The sequence below is a fragment of the Prunus persica genome, chromosome G4 (genome assembly GCF_000346465.2).
Source record: "Prunus persica cultivar Lovell chromosome G4, Prunus_persica_NCBIv2, whole genome shotgun sequence".
Classification (NCBI taxonomy): Eukaryota; Viridiplantae; Streptophyta; class Magnoliopsida; order Rosales; family Rosaceae; genus Prunus; species Prunus persica.
This window is the reverse complement of record NC_034012.1, coordinates 5,117,612-5,140,218: the sequence shown is the minus strand read 5'-3', so window position 1 is coordinate 5,140,218 and position 22,607 is coordinate 5,117,612. Positions and strand designations below refer to the sequence as shown.

At 35.5% G+C, this 22,607-nt stretch overlaps 4 protein-coding genes across 4 annotated transcripts; 2 read left to right on the top strand and 2 right to left on the bottom strand.

Annotated features, from left to right (window-relative positions):
* LOC18778583 (putative receptor-like protein kinase At4g00960) lies at positions 684–3,268 on the top strand. The gene is made up of 7 exons (XM_007212867.1): positions 684–1,527; positions 1,680–1,808; positions 1,883–2,010; positions 2,090–2,300; positions 2,392–2,629; positions 2,743–2,893; positions 2,981–3,268. Exons 1-7 carry the CDS (start codon positions 684–686, stop codon positions 3,266–3,268), a joined length of 1,989 nt encoding a protein of 662 aa, XP_007212929.1.
* LOC18779269 (alpha N-terminal protein methyltransferase 1) lies at positions 4,753–8,653 on the top strand. Its single transcript, XM_007211738.2, has 8 exons — positions 4,753–5,102; positions 5,229–5,376; positions 5,667–5,725; positions 6,315–6,434; positions 6,648–6,749; positions 7,364–7,418; positions 7,702–7,799; positions 8,273–8,653. The coding sequence occupies exons 1-8, from the start codon at positions 4,839–4,841 to the stop codon at positions 8,393–8,395; spliced, it is 969 nt and encodes a 322-aa protein (XP_007211800.2). The 5' UTR covers positions 4,753–4,838; the 3' UTR covers positions 8,396–8,653.
* LOC18779249 (putative leucine-rich repeat receptor-like serine/threonine-protein kinase At2g24130) lies at positions 8,828–10,599 on the bottom strand. Its single transcript, XM_020563251.1, has 2 exons — positions 9,369–10,599; positions 8,828–9,265 (listed from the first exon to the last, which is right to left on the bottom strand). The coding sequence occupies exons 1-2, from the start codon at positions 10,597–10,599 to the stop codon at positions 8,907–8,909; spliced, it is 1,590 nt and encodes a 529-aa protein (XP_020418840.1). The 3' UTR covers positions 8,828–8,906.
* LOC18779893 (transcription factor bHLH52) lies at positions 14,553–15,546 on the bottom strand. The gene is made up of 3 exons (XM_020561693.1): positions 15,198–15,546; positions 14,866–15,056; positions 14,553–14,729 (listed from the first exon to the last, which is right to left on the bottom strand). The coding sequence occupies exons 1-3, from the start codon at positions 15,544–15,546 to the stop codon at positions 14,553–14,555; spliced, it is 717 nt and encodes a 238-aa protein (XP_020417282.1).

Sequence of the window (22,607 nt, the reverse complement as noted above, 5' to 3'; positions counted from 1 at the left end):
TTTTCATGCAGCATCACTCCATTTTATACTCCGAGCTAATTGCAAAAGACTTCAGCTTTGCTTCTGTGCGACGTCGTTCTAGAACCGTTTGACAGAGCCAACAGCCGCCAAAACCAGACCAGAACTCGAGTCTCAATGGAGAAAGGTGGGTTACACTCTGCCGGCCGAGAATTCAAGAACGCAAAGGAGATGTGGAGAGAGCAGGTCGGAGAAGACCAGAGCAAGAAGACTGAATGGTACCGTCAAGGCGTTGGCTACTGGGAAGTCAGTGCATACTCGGGATTTTTAATTTTAAAAAAATAATATATGCAGAGTCAGGACCTTAGAATTCCTGCTCTGATACCATGCAGGAAAAGTTTACAAAGACTCGAGCATATATATACACAAGAAGAGAAGAAACAGACTTCAATATCTCCTTGAATCACGCCCTCAATTTACCAACAAGGATGGCAGCCGTGCACAACAAGGTATATACAGTAGTGCACCAGGTTATACACAGGGAAAGAGTCCTCACCCGATTTGACTGCCAATACTATGAGAACGTAAGATCAAATTAAGGGTCAAGAAACCATTTTGACCTTAGTATATGTTTATTATTATTTTTATGAATGACCTTGTCAAGGAACCAATATGTCTTTCCTTTAAGACGAGTTTGTGTTACTGTCGTGAGTTGAGCAAGAAAAATGGGTTCCTCAAGATCATTGCTTTTCTTCATTACTCTTGCTATTATTATCTTAAACCTTGTTGCCCCCACCATATCCCAATATGATGGTATGTGCTCAGAAAGTGCTGAGTACTGCTGGAAATGCTCTGATACTGGCATCTACACACCAGGTGACAAGTACCAAGAGAACCTCAACAGCCTCCTCTCCTCCTTCTCCTCCTCCAACACCCAAAACAATTATGGCTTTTACAATTCATCATTGGGGCAAGACCAAAACCAAGTCAATGCAATTGCATTATGCAGGGGAGATATCTCAGAGGACTCTTGTCATGCTTGTATCAACAAGTCTACTGATATTCTCTTGCAAAATTGTTCACGTCATCAAAAGGAAGCAATCGTATGGGCAGAGCCTTGTATGGTGAGATACTCAAACAACTTGATATTTGGTATTGAACAAGTGGACCCTGTTCAGCATGTGCCTAGCCAAAAATATGCCAGAAATGAGCTGGTGCTTAACACCTTGTTGGGTATTTTAAGTGACAGAGCTGCGTCAGGGGATTCTCTTAAAAAATTTGCAGCAGGCCATGCAACTGTCTCTGGAGGTGAAAAAATATACGCACTTGTTCAGTGCACTCCAGACCTAGACAAGCAAAATTGCAGCAATTGCCTTAAACAGTCCGTCTCAGAAATTCAAACCTGTTGCGGTGGAAAAGGAGGAAGAGTTCTTAGACCCAGCTGTAATTTAAGGTATGAGGCTGGTCTGTTCTTTGAGTCTACAGCCAATTCGTTAGTAGATATTCCAGCTCCAGTTCCGGCAGCACCAGCACCCGAAGAAGGTACAGCACCACCACCACCCGAAGAAGGTATAGCACCACCACCCGAAGAAGGTACAGCACCAGCACCCCAAGAAGGTATGTATGGTTGGTTACCCTGCAAATCTTAAATTTGATATCCATGTCTTACAATTGTGTGGTGTGGTTTTGGCTTTTGATAAGATATCCCATCCGATTTTCAGCAAAAAAGAAGAGTAACACAAAACAAACAGTCATCATCATCGCGGTGGTTTTGGTTGTTTTTGTCACTATTTTCAGCAGCATATGCTTTTTCTTCAGAGTTAGGAAACGAAGGGTAAAACTTGAACAAGGTAAGTTCAACTCTGTTTATTTATCTTATCTGAGGTTTTGAACTCTCTTTTCTAATTAATTTTCCCCTTTTCAGATGAGAATTCGGAAGACGTTAGTCTGGTGGATTCGTTGCAATACGATTTTGAAACTATAAGATCTGCAACAGATGACTTCTCTGATGCAAATATGCTTGGACGAGGTGGGTTTGGAGCTGTTTACAAGGTAACAAAACAATCACTTTCACAAGAGAAAAAATAAAATCTAAGCATGGTTTCCTTATTTTTCTCTTTTAAACATTCAGGGTAGGCTATTAAATGGGCAGCCTATAGCAGTGAAAAGGCTCTCCAAAAATTCTGGACAAGGTGATCGTGAATTTAAGAATGAGGTCATGTTAGTTGCTCAGCTTCAACACCGGAATTTAGTGAGGCTCCTAGGATTTTGCTTGAAAGCAGAGGAAAGACTCCTCATTTACGAATATGTGCCTAACACAAGTCTTGATCACTTCATTTTTGGTATATTTGCTCTGCATCAAATTTCGTATAATTTATAGTAATTTCTTAAAGATTAAAAAGTTCATATTTCTTTTAATAAAATTGTGTTTAGACCCAAACAATCACGAGCATTTGGATTGGGAAACATGTTACAAGATCATAGGAGGCATTGCTCGAGGGATTCTTTACCTCCATGAAGATTCTCAGCTTCGAATTATTCATCACGATCTCAAAGCCAGCAACATTTTGTTAGATAAAGATATGAACCCCAAAATTGCTGATTTTGGAATGGCAAGATTGTTTGTTATTGATCAAACTCAAGGGCATACAAGGACAGTAAGGGGAACCTAGTAAGTACTGTGATAACATACACTTTCATTTTGTGCTCTCCTTACAGCAGAAAGCTTTCATTGAAAAAGAAAAAAACTTTGCATGTCTAATAAATAGAATATAATTCGTGCAGTGGATATATGGCTCCTGAGTATGTAATTCATGGTTGCTTTTCTGTCAAAACGGATGTCTTCAGTTTTGGGGTGTTAGTTCTTGAAATTGTAAGTGGTAAAAAGATTGGTAGTTTCCGATATGGCGAGAATGAAGAGGACCTGTTGACCTATGTGAGTATGAATACATTAAAGTCAGTATATATTCTCTCTTTTGCCGTGGTAAAATTTCTTTTTGACTATATTGATGTACTTTTATAGGCATGGAGAAATTGGAGGGAAAATACATTTCAAAACATCATAGATCCTGTGTTGACGAGAAGTTCACGAATGGAAACGATGAGATGCATCCACATTGGTTTACTGTGTGTGCAAGAGAATGCGGTGGACAGGCCAACCATGGCTTCAGTTTTATCCATGCTTAACAGCGAGTCTCTCGCACTTCCAGTACCCTCACAACCTGCATTCTGTAAGCATAGTACCAGCAGCCCCTCTCCACATGTATCAAAATATGAGCCTTCAAATATTACTGAACCATATCCCCGCTAGTGGTTGAGTACCAAAGTTTTGTTGGTAACTTCTTGCTTCAAATGCAAATTGGTATTTATCGTTAATAAAATGGCATCCCGTGGCTTCACTATCATGTCTGTTTATCTCCATGCAGCTCTTATTACACTCTCTAATACAATGAGAAGGGCAATAAAAGTTAATAAAACAGTGAAAATGAATGAAAGCAAGTAAAAAGACAGCAAGGATAAACAAAAACTGGGTTTGTTCTATTCATCATGTATATCGTGAATGCAACATGGTAGCAGATAAACTAGCTGAATTGGGTTCATGTCTTGAGTTGGGTATGTCAACTTTCCATGACCCTCCTGACAGTATTAAGTCCTTTCTTAGTGAGGATTTACTTGGAGTTTGTAGGCCTCGTGCCATTGTTTAATTTCTTCGTTGGGCGTTAGTCCCGTTTCTTCACCAAAAAAGAAAAAGAAAAATAAGCTCCCTTTATCCCATACTAAACTGACCAATCCGGACTGGAAACAAATTTTCAACAAAACCAAAATTGAACCAACCAGTTCAGTAGTTATGTTTTAATTATTATCATAATGTGGATTTCTCTTTTTTAATTACTCTATTTAGTAGTTATGTTTTAATTATTATTTACCTAATGAATACTTAGTATTTCAATATTTTATTAAAAAATTAACAAAATTATTTACTAATTTATTAAGTAATATAATTTTTGAAGTTAATTAAAATATTTAATACTAATTATTCACTAAATAAATAATAATGAAAACATAATTACTAAGGAAAGTTATTAAATTTATATTTTTATTGTTGGTGCAATGTGGGAATATTTCAAAGGTATAGCCGGGCGGCTATACTCTATAAGTAGAATTTTTCAACATTATAGCCGCTTGGCTATACCCTATAAATATAATTTTCACAAGTACAGCCGATCGGCGATACTCTGTAAATAATTGTTCTTAAAGGTATCGCCGGCCGGCTATACTCTGAATTTTTCAATAGTATCGCCGCGCGGCTATACCCTATAAATATCATAATGCGGATTTCTCTTTTTTAATTACTTTATTTAGTAGTTATCTTTTAAATTTTTTTTACCTAATGAATAATTAGTATTTAATTATTTTCTTAAAGAAAAAAATTTAAAAAAGTAATCACTATTTATTAAGTAATATAATTTGTGAAGTTAATTAAAATATTTAATACTAATTATTCACTAAATAAATAATAATGAAAACATAATTACTAATGAAAATAATTAAATAAGGCTGAGATATTATTTTTTTGTTGGTGCAATGTGGAAATATTTTTAAATCATGGAATTTTTCAAAAGTATAGCCGCGCGGCTGTAATCTATAATAGAATTTTCAAACGCATAGCCGTCGGGCTATAATCCGTAAATAGAATTTTTATAATAGTATAGCCGCGCGGCTATACTCTGTGAATAGAATTTTTCTTTATTTATGTATTTGAAGTTCTAATATATGAAAACAATGGAATTCTTTTCCAGCTGGCTTTCATTTATTTATTTTCTTCCTCTTTTGTTTTGCTACGCAGATAATCTTCGTCATCGTCGAGATTTTAGGTTTTCATGCAGCATCACTCCATTTTATACTCCGAGCTAATTGCAAAAGACTTCAGCTTTGCCTCTGTGCGACGTCGTTTGGCCAAAGAACCGTTTGACAGAGCCAACAGCCGCCAAAACCAGACCAGAACTCGGGTCTCAATGGAGAAAGGTGGGTTAGACTCTGCCGGCCGAGAATTCAAGAACGCAAAGGAGATGTGGAGAGAGCAGGTCGGAGAAGACCAGAGCAAGAAGACTGAATGGTACCGTCAAGGCGTTGGCTACTGGGAAGTCAGTGCTTTTGGCAATCTTCTGTTTGTGCTTTTCTTTTTCTCTCTGTCATTTTGTCAAGCATGTTGTGGACGTTTGGAAAGTGTGTGATGTTTTTGGTTGTTTCGTTGTTTGTGGCGAGAAAAGGGTGTGGAGGCCTCGGCGAATGGAGTGTTGGGAGGATATGGACATGTCAATGAGCCTGACATAATGGGCAGTGAAGCTTTTCTTAATACGCTTCTCTCTGAGCGTTTTCCTGATGCTGCTAATGGCCAACGCCACCTAGTTGTTCTTGGTACACAAAACTCTCTCTCTCTCTCTCTGTCTTTTTGTTTGTTTTAAGTTGCTTAAAATTATTAACTTTGTTGAGACCTTGGTTAAAGGAACCTTATTTATCTGGGAAAAGAGTTGAATTCATATTTAATAAGTTCATTTGTGTTAGTTATGTTTAGGGCCTGGCTATCAAGCAATCAAATTTGAGAAGGGCTGCAATCCAAATTTGGGCTCCCTATTGTTGAATATGACTTTTTGGTTTGTGGTTTTAAAATCAATTCAAGGTTCTTACCAGTATTTAAATTTCTACAGATTGTGGTTCTGGCATTGGGAGAGTCACAAAAAATCTTCTCATAAAATACTTCAATGAGGTGAGTTCAGCTTCTGGGCAGCACCTCCCTCTCCTACCACCATCTTTCCACATTCAGTTTCCCTGATATTCATTTCATATTACTGTACAATAATTTTTGAGGTCTTTAACTGGACTTGTATCACATGGTGTATGTTTGTCAATCATGAATAGTGGAATCAAATTTGGATAAGTTCCAACTGGTTAAATGTGAATTGCATCCGTACTATTAATGGCTCTTTATAATGGAATATTATGTTCCTGGTTCAAACAATGTACAAGACAGAGTTTCAATGGTATTAAGACTATATCATGAGACCTCAAATATATGTCTTGGTAGAGTTGCTACTTATCTTTCAAATTTATTTATGAGATGACAACTAATAGAGTTTTTTGCATCACGTGTGAGCTTGAATCAGGATACCAATATCCTTACCATGATTTAATGTATTGGATTTTCCATCAGACTGGATCTTCTTATGTGTTTGTGTTACAAGGAACAAATCAGTGTCACTTTAACTTAATAGAGCTTATTATCCGTTGTAACTTCTCAAGTGAGTTGACACATTTATTCTCTTTGATTGTTTATTTCTGTTTTCTTGAAACCCCAGGTTGATCTTCTTGAGCCTGTATCACATTTCTTGGAAACTGCTCGTGAAAGTTTGGCTCCTGAAAATCATATGGCCTCTGATATGCACAAAGCCACTAATTTTTTATGCGTGCCTCTTCAGGTAGTATACTCAAATACAATAATATTACCATAAACATTTGCATATGGTCTTGACATGCACAAACCGGCTAATTTTTAAAACACCTGCCAGACAATTTGGTTTTCCAATGCACTTATTAAGTGTCCGCCTTTCTTTACTTTTTCTAAACATCCATATCTTACCCTTGCTGAGTCTTTTGCAAACCTCTTGAACGTTTTCTGTCCTTCATTTTAGGAATTCACACCAGAAGCAGGAAGGTATGATATTATATGGGTTCAGTGGTGTATTGGGCATCTGACAGATGATGACTTCGTGTCATTCTTTAAAAGGGCAAAGGTAAAACTGTTTTCTTGAATATTAATGTAAGTTATGTTTCAGATGTCAAGGTATCTAGTGGGATTATATCACTATCACATCAGATACAAGTGTAGAATGTTGAAAATGAAAATTAACTTAAAGATTGTTGCCTACAATCTTCTGACCATTTATATCCATAAATCTATGAAATTCTATGAGTATTAAACCCTTTGTTAAATCTAAAATTTCCGCACTCTCTGGTTCAAATTGAATTTGGACTTTGTGAGGATAGTTTGAACATGATTGACCCCTGAAAAATTTGAACATGCATTCTGGACAGGATCCTCATTTGCCTTAAATTGCCGTAGAAAGTTACCATAATGCTGACTGTGTTTAGATCCTCTAAATTTCTAATTCCAGACTTCCAAGGTTTACGACTCAGAATTTTGATTACTGTTCCAGTCAACTGAAGCCATAATTCAACGTTTTAAATTTCTTTTAAAGCTGATTGTCACACAAGCAAAGAATTTTGGAGAGCATTGATTCTAATGTAAAACTAGTGCCCTTATCCTGTACCCTATTGTTGTTAGTTTTGTGTCAAAAAGTACTAACAGTTTATATGTTTGCCTGTACTAACAACCTGATCTTTCTAGGTTGGATTAAAACCTGGTGGTCTTTTTGTCCTGAAGGAAAATATTGCAAGAACCGGTAATTTGCTTTCTGTTTCACTTCTTTTCTTTGTGGTTATGATAAAGTTTCCATTTCACCTGTTTCCACTACTACTAAGAAGGGATGGGGTGTTAGGGTTGTGATAATTGGGGTGGTGGTGGTGATGCTGATGGTGGGTACCCACTGTCCATCCCTTCTACTAGGGTTACCATGCTGTAAAAAGTATATTTGTCTGCATTCTTTTTTGTACAGTAATTTGATGGAGGATAACAATTTGCAGCAAGAGAATGAATAGTTGTGAACTGATTGTGTTGATTTGTAGGATTCGTATTAGACACTGAAGATCGGAGCATCACCAGGTCTGATTTGTACTTTAAGGAGCTCTTTTGCCAGTGTGGACTTCATATTTACAAATCTAAGGTCAAATGTGAACTTTCATACCATGTCCTATTAGCTCTAGAATTTGATGTGAACATTATTTCCCTCTGTTTCTATCTTCTGCTTTTCTTCTTTTTTCCTTTGTTGTTGCTGATAACTGATTAGTCTAGAATAGGTTCTCGTGGTCACTAAAGATTTCCAAACTTTAAGTTGTGTGTGGAGTGTGGACTTCATGCCATATCAGTTGGTAGATTTGTTGCTCATATTTGTTGTTTCTCGTATTGATGTCAATTTTCTTAGTGAAATTGAATTCACCATCTCTAACTGGAAATTAGTTTACTGGCTCATAACTTTAAAACAAAGTGATGTAGTTGAACATGATTATATATACTACCTAATTCATTTTGACTGCTGATTGATTAAATAATCGTCTTTGATTGAATTTATATGGAATCTCTACTGTCTTTAGCATCAAGATTTGCTTGGTTTATAATGCCAGTTTTTCCTTACATCAGGATCAAAAGGGATTGCCTGAGGAGTTATTCGCTGTGAAAATGTATGCATTAACTACTGACTTGCCAAAGGTCCATCGGACCAAATCTAAAGTGCAAGCCAATAGACCCGGTGTCATCAAGTGAGAACTTCCATCTTTAACTCACATAGAGACAGATTATATTCCTTTTGACAGTAGTTTTTGGTCCTGAGTCCTTGTAATATGCCATTTTTCCCTTTCCAATTGTACCCCTAAGTTTTGTGCAAGAACCAGTTCGTATTCAGCAGCAAATTCTGTATCTTGATATTCTTGATGAGGTGCATCTTGTTTTTGTTGTTTTGTTGTGTAAATGTAAGATACTAATAAAGCCAGCAATAGACGTTGTTTGGTTATGTTCACATTATTTTTCCACCCTGACTTTGTCTTGCGTCCCTGCAAAGCAAAATGATATTTGTGAACTGATAGAAGCAAAAGAGGTGAGGGGGCTGATCCAGATTAAGTAGAGTTACCAACAAGGACATCGATCTTAATACCGCAATGAAACGTTACAATTTAAAATATCCCACATGGGAGAACCAAAGCATTTTGTGATCACAGATATAAGAAAAAGATTTCTTTCAGGAATCTGATTTACAAATTTCCATGAATTGAAAAGTTCATCTTGATTGCATGCGCCGGTGCCCTTTACCTCTTTCTGAATGTAACCTTTCATGATTATGAGAAGCTAAAACCCTGCAAGACTGGTAGGCTCTGCTCATGATATCAAAGACCTGACCCAAGCTGACTTGTTGGTTGCTTGATGCATCTGTGCACATTAAGCCTAGGCCTATTGCTTGTTTAGCTTGATCAAAAGTATTTTGTGTCAATTCCATTTTCTGGTCTATCACTTTCTGCAGATTCCCAGGATAATGCATTCTGATATACTCAATAAAACCAGCCTCACCCCTCTCGAATTCTTCTTCCGGCCTCCGGTTTACGAGCATCTCTAGTAGGAGCACTCCAAATTTGTACATCTCTGAAATGCAAAATTTAAAATTGTCAGATCAGAAGTTAACCAAGTAAAGAGAAGTAAAAGCAAACAGAGAATTTATGCAGCTTCATATATAGATGTGACTTACTTCTATTGCGGCTGCTGCTTTGATCCCGAATCTTAAACCTCGAAATTCGGGCCTCCAGATTGTTAGACAACAAGATGCTGCTTGTCCTGAGGTCATAACCAACTTCAGGCCACTCCTCTAGATAACACATGCCTTCCACAACCCCCATCAATATTCTCAACCTATGGCTCCATGGTGTAATATTTGACCCCATTAGCCACATCTCAAGGTTCTCTCCTTCCATCCATTCTGTGACAATGGCTTTTAGTCTTCGGTTGTTACACCAACCCAATACATTAACTAAGTTCTTGTGGCATAACTGAACAAGAATCTTGCATTCATCGATCAATGTTGGGTGTCTTTCACCTCTGTAAATCTCAATCCTGACATCAGCACCATCTCTCAGAGTTCCTAGGTAAATATCAACTGATTCACTCTTCCCCATCAAACTCTTCTTCGAAAATCCGTTGGTTGCTGCCTTAAGCATTGCTGGTGTAAACCGGTTCTTTGGTCGAAGCATTCGTGGGAGGAAGTCAGGCCTGCGGAAACAAAGCCATCCCAAGCAACACACCATCAGAATCACAAAGATTGGGAAACCAACCAACAAGAGTACAGCCTTGATCCTGAACTTTTTTCCATCCAGGAGGAGACCCGAATGAAGAAAGCTTGAAGAGTTAAATCTTTTAAAGAACGGGATATCAGAGATTTTACTCTCCGAGAAGTGATTATACGATAAGTTAAGGAGTGTGAGGTTGGTAAGGGGAGAGAAACTCTCTATTGGGACATCACCAAAGAGGTTATTATGGCTCATATCAAGAGCTTGGATTTGGGTGCATTGAAGAACATCAACAGGGAAATTGCTCCTCAAAGAATTGTTTGACAGATCAATAGCTAAGATGCTCAAAGGGCAATACTTCCAAAAGAAGTTGAATGACAAGTAGAGTGGCACCATCTTTGGGTCGTTTTGAAGGTCTATCTTTGGGAATGATTCGACACAGTTCGGGTTCTTGGACTCGTTGCAAAGATGGCTTGCGACAATGGTGGATTTGAAAATCTCATCAAGGTCCATAGGAGAGGAACTGCAATATCTGAGAGATGGGTTGTGCTGACAGTTTTTCAGGATTGTGGTGTTGAAATCATGAGGTGGTTTTAAACTTTTAAGATCTTCTATGACTGACGCAGAGAGAGCTGCAGAAACTGAGGCTGAAACTGTGACTAAGAGGAGGATGAAAGTTGTAGACAGGGAAGCCATGGAGAAGTTTGTGTGTGTATGTGTTTGCAGTTTGTCTTGATATATACGTTTAAATTGTAAATCGAGTTCAAACGGTTACCAAGAAGTGGGGAGCCCATTTTTTCACGTTGAAGGCTAATTTTGGTGGTTACACTACAGCCTCGAAAAACAGTTTAATTTTTATAGCACATCTTTAATTTTTCCTATGAAACACTTTTTTTCTTGCTGACTATTACATATGTACAACACACTATTGTATTATATATAATGCTTCATAGCCCTCAAAGCATGCATGCATATGTCTAGTTTAGCTTCATTGGTTTGATATATTAGTACTAGCTAACAAGTCTTGCATTGGCAGTGAGGACGAGGTAATCTGCACCCCGAGGGCTAGAAACAACAAAACAAAGCTGATCTAAACCTCAGGATGCAGATTACCCGATCCTTACCCAATACGATCGATCAGTATACTTCTACAGTTCTACCAAGGTATGAAGAGCTAAGTTAATGAGAATATACATAGAGAAAGAAGACAATAAATGAAATCATTTGATAATTAGAAGGTCCGTAGAGCAGGAGGTCTGAGGCCAATCTGCAGGGTATCATTCAGTCGTTCTTGAAGTAAGATGATATATTCTTTCTAGTCACAGAATGATGTAAAAGGAGGCTGCATGCAATATGCAAAGAATCAACAAGATTTTGTTCCATGCATAACCAATGATAGAGGCTAGGAATTAATTGAAGCAGCAGGAACATTTCTTTTTGAAAGACGTTGATATATTTCCGGCCTGACTGCTTTTCTAAGAAGAATAGACAAGATCACGGTAGCAGGAACTATATTCTATAAAAGATCCTCTCCAAATTGTTTTAGTTTTAGAAATGTAAATACTTAAATTTGAAGAAACGAAAAGAAGAGTACAAAAGCACACACATGCCAAGTAATATTCTATAGCTATAGGCTTTATTAGTTCCTTCAAGCTCACCATTGATATTAAGTTGTATAATTGAGGAATCTTAAGTGTATAATTACATACCTGATCATCAGTTGGGATAATTCTCTTGCAAGCTATCTCTTTCGAAGATGATTACCTCATGAAAAGGAAAGGGATGCCACATTTAGATGTATCTGGTTTCATTCATGGTCTAATAGCTCTAGGCATATTCTCTATTCCCTTGGCTTTTGAAAGGCACCACAACGTCTAGCTCACAGCGGGTTTGTTTGGAGAAACTAGATTAATTTGGAACACACAGCGTAATGCGAGACTAAATGTCACCGTTAGGATTAACATGTGAATAGCTCTGATATCGTACTAGAATGTGAGTATTCAACTCAAAACGATTTGATAATGGGTGGAGAGGCCGAAGATCATTTTAAACTATTACTACAAGACTTCCATTTCTAATGTGGAATAATGCTCTCAACACAACGGTGAATGCAAATTGCCAGAAAAGTGGTATGGACCAATATTGGTATTATGCATAGGCGAAAGCAAAGCAAGGATTATTGCATGCATAGGCCTGATCATCTAATGTCCCTCCTGTAAATTATAATTCTGTAACTCTTCCAACATTGGAATAGATGCCATATTTTTAACCAAACACAAAAAGAAGAAGCAAATTTGTGAACAATCTAGGAGTCTTTCTTGAGACTGATCATATGCAACTTTTAGACTGTGCGTATACAGATTCCAAGCGTTGTCTATACCTAGGACCACGAAAAATGATATGTATATCGAACACTTTTATTTTCCTACCAGAAACCGATTATATTCCAATGTATCTTAGTTGCCTGTAATCTCTTCTTATTAGGACCATGAAAATGATGTCGTCGATCGAACAATTTTATATTTTCACAGCAAGTGAAATAAGATTATATTCCTACTTGAACTGCCGATCCTTATTAGAACAGTCAAAGAAATGCTCAAAATCAGTCCTCAAAAGTCATATTAAATATTGCACATCATAATCATCATGATGAGCAATAATATTCATGGTACGGATGTGGCTCTATACACACTGAGAGAATTACCATTTTAAAATCATTTAATTAACTTTAGGAATTCTTATAAATACCGATACCACCATGTAGATAGGCCTCAGACCTCTCCTTCTACAACACAACCTTCCTTGGTATCTCAAATATTATAAAATCTCTTCTTTCTTCCATTCACATTTGAGTTCAATTCATATATAGTATAGTATTTTGATATTGGGTAAGGATTGGGTAATCTGCATCCTGAGGTTTAAATCAACTTTATATATATTTGTTGTATCTAGCCCTCGGGGGCCAGATTACCTCATCCTCACAACCAATGTGAGTTATAACACCTATTAGATATGCAATTAAGATAAATAACTTCGTTTTCTTCTCCATTCATATATAACCTCATTGAGCTTAATTAATATGTATCTATATATCTTGGTTATAAGTACTAATGAATCATATTGGGTAATCATCGGGTAATCTGCATCCTGAGGTTTAGATCAACTTCATTATAATAATTGTTGTATCTAGCCCTTGGGATGCAGATTACCTAATCCTCACTGCCAATTAATGCAAGATGGATTCACTTCTTCTATATATCCTCATTGAGCTCATTATAAAATTATTTTGTTATAGAAGCATGATCATATTGGGTAAGGGTCGGCTAATCTCGTGAGGTTTAGATCTACTTCATTACATATTGATATTCTAACCCTTGGGATGCAGATTATCTCATCCTCACTACCAATACAACTTGTGTCGTTCGACTAATTTCATAATGTGTTATTAATTACAAGTATGATATTTGGGTAAGGATCGGGTAATCTGCATCTTGAGGTTTAGATCACCTTATAATTATTGTATGATCTAACCCTTGGGGTGCAGATTACCTTATCCTCACTGACAATGCAAGACCTGTTATGCAAGGAGTTCCATTGGAGATTATGGACAAGACAATGGTTGCATAGAAAAGGTAAAGGCGTGGTAGCTAGTATAAGCACTAGCTTTTCAATGATTTTTCTTTTTTCATATATATAAGGGTTTTTTTTTTTTTTTTTTTCTCCTGTAGAAGCGCTACAAATTAGCTTTATACAACAACTCGATGGAAGCAAAAGAAGGAAAGATGAGAGCTGTCAATTTCAAATGGGCATAACTTTGGGCTCCACTGGGACGAAATCTTTAGCCGAAAGGGCCAAAAAAAGGCCAAATCCGCATTTGAAATTTTAAGCAAATTATTTGAGCAAATTTGTGACTTTAATGAGGATTGATTTTGCCAACGGAAGCTAGTCTAGTGGAAAAAGATATTGATTTGCAGAATCCCTTATTTTGTAGATTGTAGTTTAGACTATTGCTTGTACTATAAAAAAAAAACATTGAGATTCGTTTTTATTATTTTAAATTGTATTTTAATCAGCTTATCAAGGAGTAACTCCTTTAACGAAATTGTTAATTCATCGAGTCTCCATTCATTTGTCTTAATTGCTAGTCATCATTTGAACAATCATAATTAATGACAAATATAATTAACAAAATTGATACCGTATGAATTCTCATTGAGATCCAAAGGGTCTGCAATTAACATTACGATTTTAAATTAATATCAAACATTTCTTTTGGTCCCTCGACAACCCTTTTTTCTTTTTCTTTATTTATTATTTATAATTAAAAAAAAAAACCCTCTATCCTTAGCAATTGGAGAATATCTAAAGCTTGGCACAGGTGTGCAACCAACCAAATAAACAGAAACTGCAATCTGAGAATGACATGATTTATTTTAACCAAACAAAAAACAATCTCAGAATGACAGAATTCTAACATGAAACCAAAAAAAATACATTTCTTGAAAATTAGAGATTTACAAGAAATTGGTTAGATTAGCACCTACAAAAAAAGGTTAACTAGCTAGAAATTAATTAATACAACAAAAAGAACAACAGATTAAGAAATTAACAAACAGGGCCTTGAACGACTAGAATTATCTGGCTGGTTATCAGCCATTGGTTTGCAGCAACTGAGCAACACTGTCCTTGAGCAAGGGTTTCGATTCGATGTCGTGATCATTTGCGAGGACTTGAACAAATTCTTTCGAAACCAAGCACTTCTCTTCAGCGTAGAGCTTCTCTTGAACAATTGGAGATGCAACAGCTTGCAGATCCTTCTTTTCCTGCTTGAAAATTTTATCAAATATCTAAATTAATTAAATAGATCATCACTAAAGAAAACAGAAGAAGAAATTGAACCTTTTTTTTTTTTTGGTCTGTGGGTGTACACAGTTCAGATGAAATTATTAGTACCTGATGAACTGGGGAATCCGTCATGAGCTTGAGAACTGAAACTTGTGCCTGCAAGAACTTGACATACTTGTAAGCAGCTTGCAACATTTCAGCAGTGTTCATCTTGGTGGCACCAGGAATGAGCCTTCCGAGCTCTTGAGTCTTCTCTGTAATCCTCCTCCTCCTCTCCCTCGCCGCAATGCTCTGCGCTGACAGGGTTACTGCCCCACCATTGGGCTTGTTCATCTTAGCACATTCATAGGAAGGCTGCTGCGGAATCTGGGTTTGAGGACTTGGAGTTGGAGCCAAAAGTTGAGGCTGGAGAAACTGATCATCATATGCATTGAAAAAACTGCACACACCAAACTTTTGGCGTTTCGGGTTCTGCTGATATGAGCAGCCATATTCATCAAGGCTAGGGAAGATTTCTGGTGATTGGAAGGAGGATAAGTTGATGTTTTCTGTTGGCAAATAGAAATCGGGGAGGAGAAAGTTTTCGGAGGAGGAGGATTCGTAGGTTTCGAAGAGTGGATCAATGCAAGTAGTGTAGTCTGGGAGGTTAGGTAAGCTATAGTCCTGCAGACCCAAGATGCCTGAAGCAGCTGCCAGCTGCTCTTGCTGTGCTTGGAAGCTAACCATATTCATATCTGGGTTGAGAAACTGAAGAGAGCCCCAGTCATCTGCAGGGCAAAAACTACTCATCATAGCCATGGAAAGTATTAAGTAGAACCCTGCAGAACAGACATGATTTGAGAAATTAAGACCAATGAAAGACCAAATGAAAATTAGTTAAGTAATTAAGTAAAACAAGTTGAGGAAAACCTTAAGACATGCATGCATGAGAGAGAGGGAGAGAGAGAGATACCTGAGAGAGAGAGAGAGGGAATTAGATATTCTTGTGTCTGGGGACCTGGTTGGTTGTTGAATTGCAGTAGACTTAGTGACAAACTAACCTTATCAAAAGATATGCAAATTAACCAACTGAAACATATATAACAACACCTGCTGTAGTGCTGGCTGCTGCTCACTTCACTATAAGAGAGAGAGAGAGAGAGAGAGAGAGAGAGAGAGAGAGAGAGAGAGAGAGAGATGCGGGGGGAGGTGGGCAGTTGGGTTTTCATTTCTTTTGGCGCAGATAAAGGAGGTGGTTTCAATGATCATGGAGAAATATTATAACCACCATCTCCAATTAATCTCCTAATTACTAGCGACCACACACTCACCCTTTTATTTCTAGGGTTTTCATTTTATGTTCTCTACCTATAACCGTTACTGACTCCTCGTTGGCGGCTATATATTACTTAATTATATGCCCTATTAACTAGCTAATTAATTAATTCTCAACGTACATATTGTACTCTTTAGTACTAGTGCTCCGTCAATTTTCATTATTTGCCATTTCTTAAGTTCAATCATTTTTCCATTTTATTGTCCAAAAAAATTAAAAAAATTAAAAATTAAAAGTAATGATTTTTTTTTTGTTGCCAAAGTTAGGAAGGGGAGAGGGTTTTCTCACACACACTTTCCAGGTGTTATGAAGATTCGAACTTGAAATCACTAGTCAGCAAGTTAAGGCTATTTTATATTGGGAAATTTTTTTTATTTATAAAACTGATGAAAATTTCCAAGTCACTATTCACAATTGAGGGAATGCTAGGAAAATATGTGTGTATAACTAGCAAATGTGTGCATGCATATATTCTTAGTTCTAGTGTATATTTTAACTGATGCAATTCTTTCATGTTATATGCAATTTGTTAACGCAGTTGTCTAGCCATTTACGTTTCTCTAGTGATGTACTAAGATTAGTTTTTTGTTTGGTCAGTGTACTAAGATTAGTTATAGTTATAGTTTATACGGGTAATAATTATGGAAAAGTAAAAAATCAAAAGGGGACAATAGCTATACCTTGGTAATGGCCTAAACGTAATGGATAACGCTCTAGACTAGTCTTATCGACAAAGAAAAATCAATGAGAAAAAAATTTAAAAACAAAAAGCACCCATTAGATATTTAAAGAGTATAGGCGCGTGGCTATACTATTTATTTTATTTAAAAAGACCCGCATAGTGCCTAGGCATCCCAATTTATTTGTTTTTTTTTAAAAGAGTATACCCGCTCGGCTATACTATGCAAATAGAATATTTTAACAGTACAGCCGAGCGGCTGTACTCTATAAATACCATAATCTGAATTTCTCTTTTTAATTACTTTAATTATTACTTATGTTTTAATTATTGTTTACTTAGTAAATAATTAGTATTTAATAATTTTATTAAATTCAAAAAATTTTAAAAACTAAATACTATTTGTTAAGTAATATCATTTATGATGTTAATGAAAATATTTAATACTAATTAGTCACTAGATAAATAATAGTTAGAACATAATTACTAATGAAAGTAATTGAATCAGGCTAAGATATTACTTAATTACTGAAAAGAAATTATAAAAAAATAAAATAAAATTTTGACCTAAAGATACTAAGTTTATATTTATTTTTTTAAAAACCTTTCCCAACGAAATGTAGTCGGCATAGGTCTATCCGGCAAAATTTTGCCGGATTAGGTTTCTCCCGACGAAGTTTCGTCAGTAGAGGTTTGTTTCGTCCGGAGAGGTCTGGGACCTGTGCCGACGAACTTTCGTCCGGAGAGGTTGTTTTGCCTTTTATTTTTATTTTTTAAAATTAAAAAAATATAAAATTAGTTTCTTTACTCTTATTTTTCGGCCAACTTCTTTAATTTAACACATGTAATTAAGTAATACCTTAGTCTTTTTTAATTAATTTAATTAGTAATTAAGTTTGAATTATTATTTATTTAGTAAATATTTTACTGATTTCATAAATTACTTGGTAAATAATAATTAATTATTTTGAATTATTTTGTGGACTTTGTTTTTTGTTCTTTGATATTAAATAATCATTAAAATAAGTGCGTATGTGTACAATATGTGTATTATATGTTTGCTTTCATTATACCGAGTCTTTAAGACGTATATGTAAAACGGAAGTATTATTGAAAAATATGTACGTACATGTATAATACGAGTATTAAATGGAAAAATGCTAAATTCTTTATACGGGTAATAACTCTGAAAAAGTAAAAAATAAAAAGGGGACAATAGCTATATCTTGGTAATGACCTAAACGTAATGGATAACGCTCTAGACTAGTCTTATCGACAAAGGAAAATCAGGGAGAAAAAATTTTAAAACAAAAAGGCACCCATTAGATATTTAAAGAGTATAGGCGCACGGCTATTTTTATTTATTTCATTTAAAAGGACCCGCATAGCACCTAGGCGGCCCAATTTATTTATTTATGTTTTAAAGAGTATAGCCGCACGGCTATACTTTATAAATAGAATATTTTAACAGTACAGCCGTGCGGCTATACTCTATAAATACCATAATCTGAATTTCTCTTTTTTAGCTACTTTAATTATTACTTATGTTTTAATTATTGTTTATTTAGTGAAAAATTAGTATTTAATAATTTTATTAAATTCAAAAATTTTAAAAACTAAATACTTTTTGTTAAGTAATATCATTTCTGATTTTAATTAAAATATTAATATTAATTATTCTCTAGAGAAATAATAGTTAGAACATAATTACTAATGAAAGTAATTAAATCAGGCTAAGATATTATTTAATTATTGAAAAGAAATTGGAAAAAAAAAATATTGACTTAAAAGTGGCCAATAGGGGGAAGATTGATTTATAAAGTCACCGACTTGTGAAACTTGGTAACAAAGAAAGTCCCCAGGGAAACAAAATACCACTACCTCTTGGACCGCCTTTACCAAAATCTCCATCAGAGTCTTGGCTAAAGCGAAATTTTATCGGGAATCCGACAACAAACCACTTGTTATAATCTACCTCAATTAACTGGAATTAGGTCCGGTTATGTCGTACTAACCTTATATTGAGATTGAAACCCTAATCAAGTCATTAGTGCCCCATAGTAGGCTTATGTTTAGGATCCGAGTCTTGAGAAAGGTTTTGGAACAAGTTCGGAAGCTCGGATTTTTGGTTCGAGACTTGGATTTACCCAAACTAATGTTGTATAAAATAAAATAAAAAAACAAAGTCCACAAAATCATTTAAAATGATTAATTACTATTTATTAAGTAATTTATGAAATCAGTAAAATATTTAAATACTAATTATTCACTAAAAAATAATAATTACTAATTAAACTAATTCAAAAAGGCTAAGATATTACTTAATTACATATATTAAATTGAATAAGTTGGCCAAAAAACAAAATTAAAGAAACTAATTATGTATTTTTATTATTATCAAAAATAAGAAAAAACTCTCCCAATGAAATTTCGTTGGCTAAGGTCTAGCCAGGCAAATGTTTGCCGGATTAGATCTCTCCCGACGAAAGCTACCTCTGCTGACGAAATTTCGTCAAGAGAGGTTTTTTTTCAAAAATAAATATAAACTTAGTATCTTTAGGTCAATAAATTTTTTTTTAAAGAGCATTCACAATGGGTCTCTAAACCACCTCCTTAGACAAATTTTAGAGAGGAATTGGAAAAATACAACTCCAACCATGCTCTTTATCGACCTCCTAAAATAGAGAGAGCTCTAGTAGCTTCTAAATTTGAGAAGAGGTTGCTTTTATTTAATGAGTATTTCAAACCTTTAATTAATGCTAACTATTTTTTACATTATTTTGCTTTTTATCACAAAACGTCCATAAGGTTTACCAAACTATCATATTGCATCATTAATATTTTTTTGTGTCACTCGTGATCCTCAAGGTTAGTATTTGTGATCACAAATGGTCTCTGCCGTTAGATTCGGTCAAAAACTTCGTTAGTTTACTGACGTGGCATATATATATGTATATATCACAAAACATCCCTTAGGTTCACACACTTATTACAAACGGTCCCTACGAATTTTTTTAATTTTTTAATTTAAAATTCATAAAATTTTAGTTTTCTTTTTAAATTTATTTATAAATGAAAAAAACCATTTATAGAAGGATTTTAATTTTGAGGACTATTTATGAACCCTAAACCCTTAGTTTTTTCATTTTTAAATTTTATGATTTTTAAATTATTTTTTAAAAACTCCATTAGTTTGTTGATGTGGCATATATATGGAGCCCACATCTACAATAATATAGTGTCACATGTATTTAAAATATAATATGTATTTTTAAATAATTTAAAATTCATAAAACTTTAAAAAGAAAACCAAAATTTTATGAATTTTAAATATAAAAAATTAAAAAATTATGTGATAGGTGGGTGAACCTCAATGATGTTTTGTGATATATATATATATATATATATACAGTCCCGATCTCTTGGACCACAGGAGTCCAAGAGATTGTGGTCACTCACTGTTAGATATTAATTCAATGGTTCAAAAAAATTTCTTAAAAGGAGTGCAAGAGTGAGTGAACCGTTGAATTTACATCCAACGGTGAGTGACCATAAATCTCTTGGACTCCTGTAGTCCAAGAGATCAGGACTGTATATATATATATATAGGTGGGTGAATGTCAGCAAACTAATGAAGTTTTTGATAGAACCTAACTGCAGAGACCATTTGTGATCACACATACTAACTTTGAGGACCACGAATGACACAAAAATACATTAAGAATGCAATTTGATAATTTCATAAACTTTAGGGATGTTTTGTGATAATAAGCCTAAAATAATTGAAGAAATAACTCTAGCCTAATTAGCTGAACTGGTATTTTAGCTCTAAACCCTAAAATAATATGACAAAATTGTATATTTAAAGCATATAGCCATTCGGCTATACTATTAAAATATATTCGAATATTTTAAAGATATCTCTTGCGCGGCTATACTCGTAAAATATATTATTTTAGAGGTACACAAGGCTTGCACTCGCGTCACAGCCATTTCGCTTCTCTATTAGAGTGGCTCCAGCGAAGGAGCCCAGCCCGAGGCAAGGGCAGAAAAAAAAAAAAATTTCGCTCCAGCGTGCAGCCCAGGCCCGGGTTTGGTGTGGGACCCACCAACTCGGGCCAGCCCGAAGGCCAAACCAGCCCCAGGTCCAAAACGCGGGTGCTGACGTCAGCGCTGGCGTCACGTTGACGTCAGCTAGGGCTGTCAAAAAATTTTTACCGTTGGCGCGTGCAATGCACGCGCCAACGGTAAAAAAATTTTGAATCAGCGCGCGCTGACGTCAGCGCTGACGCCAGCGCCAACGGTAGGCTGCCACGTGTCGCGCTCATGCCTTCCCGATCTGCTTCTCCTTTTCTAATCCAACGGCTGAGGCTTTTTTGGGTGAAAAAAATATGAAAAAAAATTCTAAAAAATTCTAAAAAATTATGGTATTTTTTTCTATAAATACCTATCAATACCCTTTCACTTTCAACACCAATACTCTTACATTTCATTATACTTCTACTAATATTCACTCTTTTTACACAACATTTTCCTCTTTTTCATCTAGCATTTTGATTTCATATTTTTATGGCTTCTTCTATCGAAACCGGAGGGGCTTGGAGCACAATGGAAGATGTTTCTTTGTGTGAGGCTTGGCTCCAAATTTGTCATTGTCCCGTGTCCGGCAATGAAATGAAATTTTTTCATATGTGGAAAAAAATTCATGCCGAATTTTGTGAAAAAATTCCGGGGTCTACTCGTACGGAGATGGCATTATCCAGTAGGTGGAAAATTCTCAATAAAGAGTTGGGAAAATGGAGAAATGCCCTAGCAAAAGCGATGGACAACTATAGAAGTGGGCAAAATCGTACTAACGAGGTAAGTATTTTATAATTTTTGTGTTATTAAGTTTAATCTCCTAATATATATATTTTGTTAATATTGCTTACATTTTCAATATGTTGTATATATTTTGTTAATATTGCTTGCATTTTCAATATTTTGTTAATATTGCTTGCATTTTCAATATGTTGTATATATTTTGTTAATATTGCTTGCATTTTCAATATTTTGTTAATATTTCTTGCATTTTCAATATGTTGTATATATTTTGTTAATATTGCTTGCATTTTCAATATTTTGTTAATATTGCTTGCATTTTCAATATGTTGTTAATATTTCTTGCATTTTCAATATTTTGTTAATATTGCTTGTATTTTTAATATGTTGTTAATATTTCTTGCATATCCAATATATTTTAAATATTTATTGCATTTCCATTTTTTTGTTCAATAGATGATTCAAGCACAAATGTGGTTCGGTGCAACCGGGGGTGGCAAAAAAAGTTTCACCCATCATGAATGTTGGGAGGTGGTGAAATTTTGCAAACGCTTCGTAATTATTCCAACGGGTCCGGAGGTTGTGTTAAACGAGACGCCACTCCGTGATTCAATGACATCGGATTCACCTCTTGATTCTCCTATGAGTCAAGACTCACCCATCGAAAAGGAGCCGAGGCCCATTGGCCGAAAGGCCGCGAAGGCAAAGAAGAAGGGTAATTCAAGCAATCAAAATTCACAATTTTTGGAGGAAATTGCAAGGCAAAACGGCATAAGAATAGAAATGGAGCAAAAACGCCAAGAGCACGAGTTGGCCCTTGATGCTGAGTTTGCACGTGAAAGGGAGTATTTGCGCAAAAAAGATATGGACAAGACAGATCGGGAAACCATGGCGATGAATACAAGTCATATGTCCCCTGAAACAAAACAATTTTGGAAGCTAGAACGAAGGGATGTTATGAGAAGAAGACTTTTCCGGGATGATGGGCCTAGCAACACGGATTGGTTAAATGATGGAAACCATTAAATTAGTTAGCATATCTTT

Coding starts and splice junctions, on each gene's coding strand:
- LOC18778583 (XM_007212867.1), top strand. CDS start 684: ATGGGTTCCTCAAGATCATTGCTTTTCTTCATTACTCTTGCTATTATT. Junction 1,809..1,882: donor AAGGGTAAAACTTGAACAAG/GTAAGTTCAACT, acceptor TCCCCTTTTCAG/ATGAGAATTCGGAAGACGTT. Junction 2,301..2,391: donor TCTTGATCACTTCATTTTTG/GTATATTTGCTC, acceptor AATTGTGTTTAG/ACCCAAACAATCACGAGCAT.
- LOC18779269 (XM_007211738.2), top strand. CDS start 4,839: ATGCAGCATCACTCCATTTTATACTCCGAGCTAATTGCAAAAGACTTC. Junction 5,377..5,666: donor ACGCCACCTAGTTGTTCTTG/GTACACAAAACT, acceptor AAATTTCTACAG/ATTGTGGTTCTGGCATTGGG. Junction 7,800..8,272: donor TTCATATTTACAAATCTAAG/GTCAAATGTGAA, acceptor TCCTTACATCAG/GATCAAAAGGGATTGCCTGA.
- LOC18779249 (XM_020563251.1), bottom strand. CDS start 10,599: ATGGCTTCCCTGTCTACAACTTTCATCCTCCTCTTAGTCACAGTTTCA. Junction 9,266..9,368: donor AAGCAGCAGCCGCAATAGAA/GTAAGTCACATC, acceptor TTTGCATTTCAG/AGATGTACAAATTTGGAGTG.
- LOC18779893 (XM_020561693.1), bottom strand. CDS start 15,546: ATGGCTATGATGAGTAGTTTTTGCCCTGCAGATGACTGGGGCTCTCTT. Junction 15,057..15,197: donor CCCGAAACGCCAAAAGTTTG/GTGTGTGCAGTT, acceptor ATGGTGGGGCAG/TAACCCTGTCAGCGCAGAGC. Junction 14,730..14,865: donor AGCTCATGACGGATTCCCCA/GTTCATCAGGTA, acceptor AAAATTTTCAAG/CAGGAAAAGAAGGATCTGCA.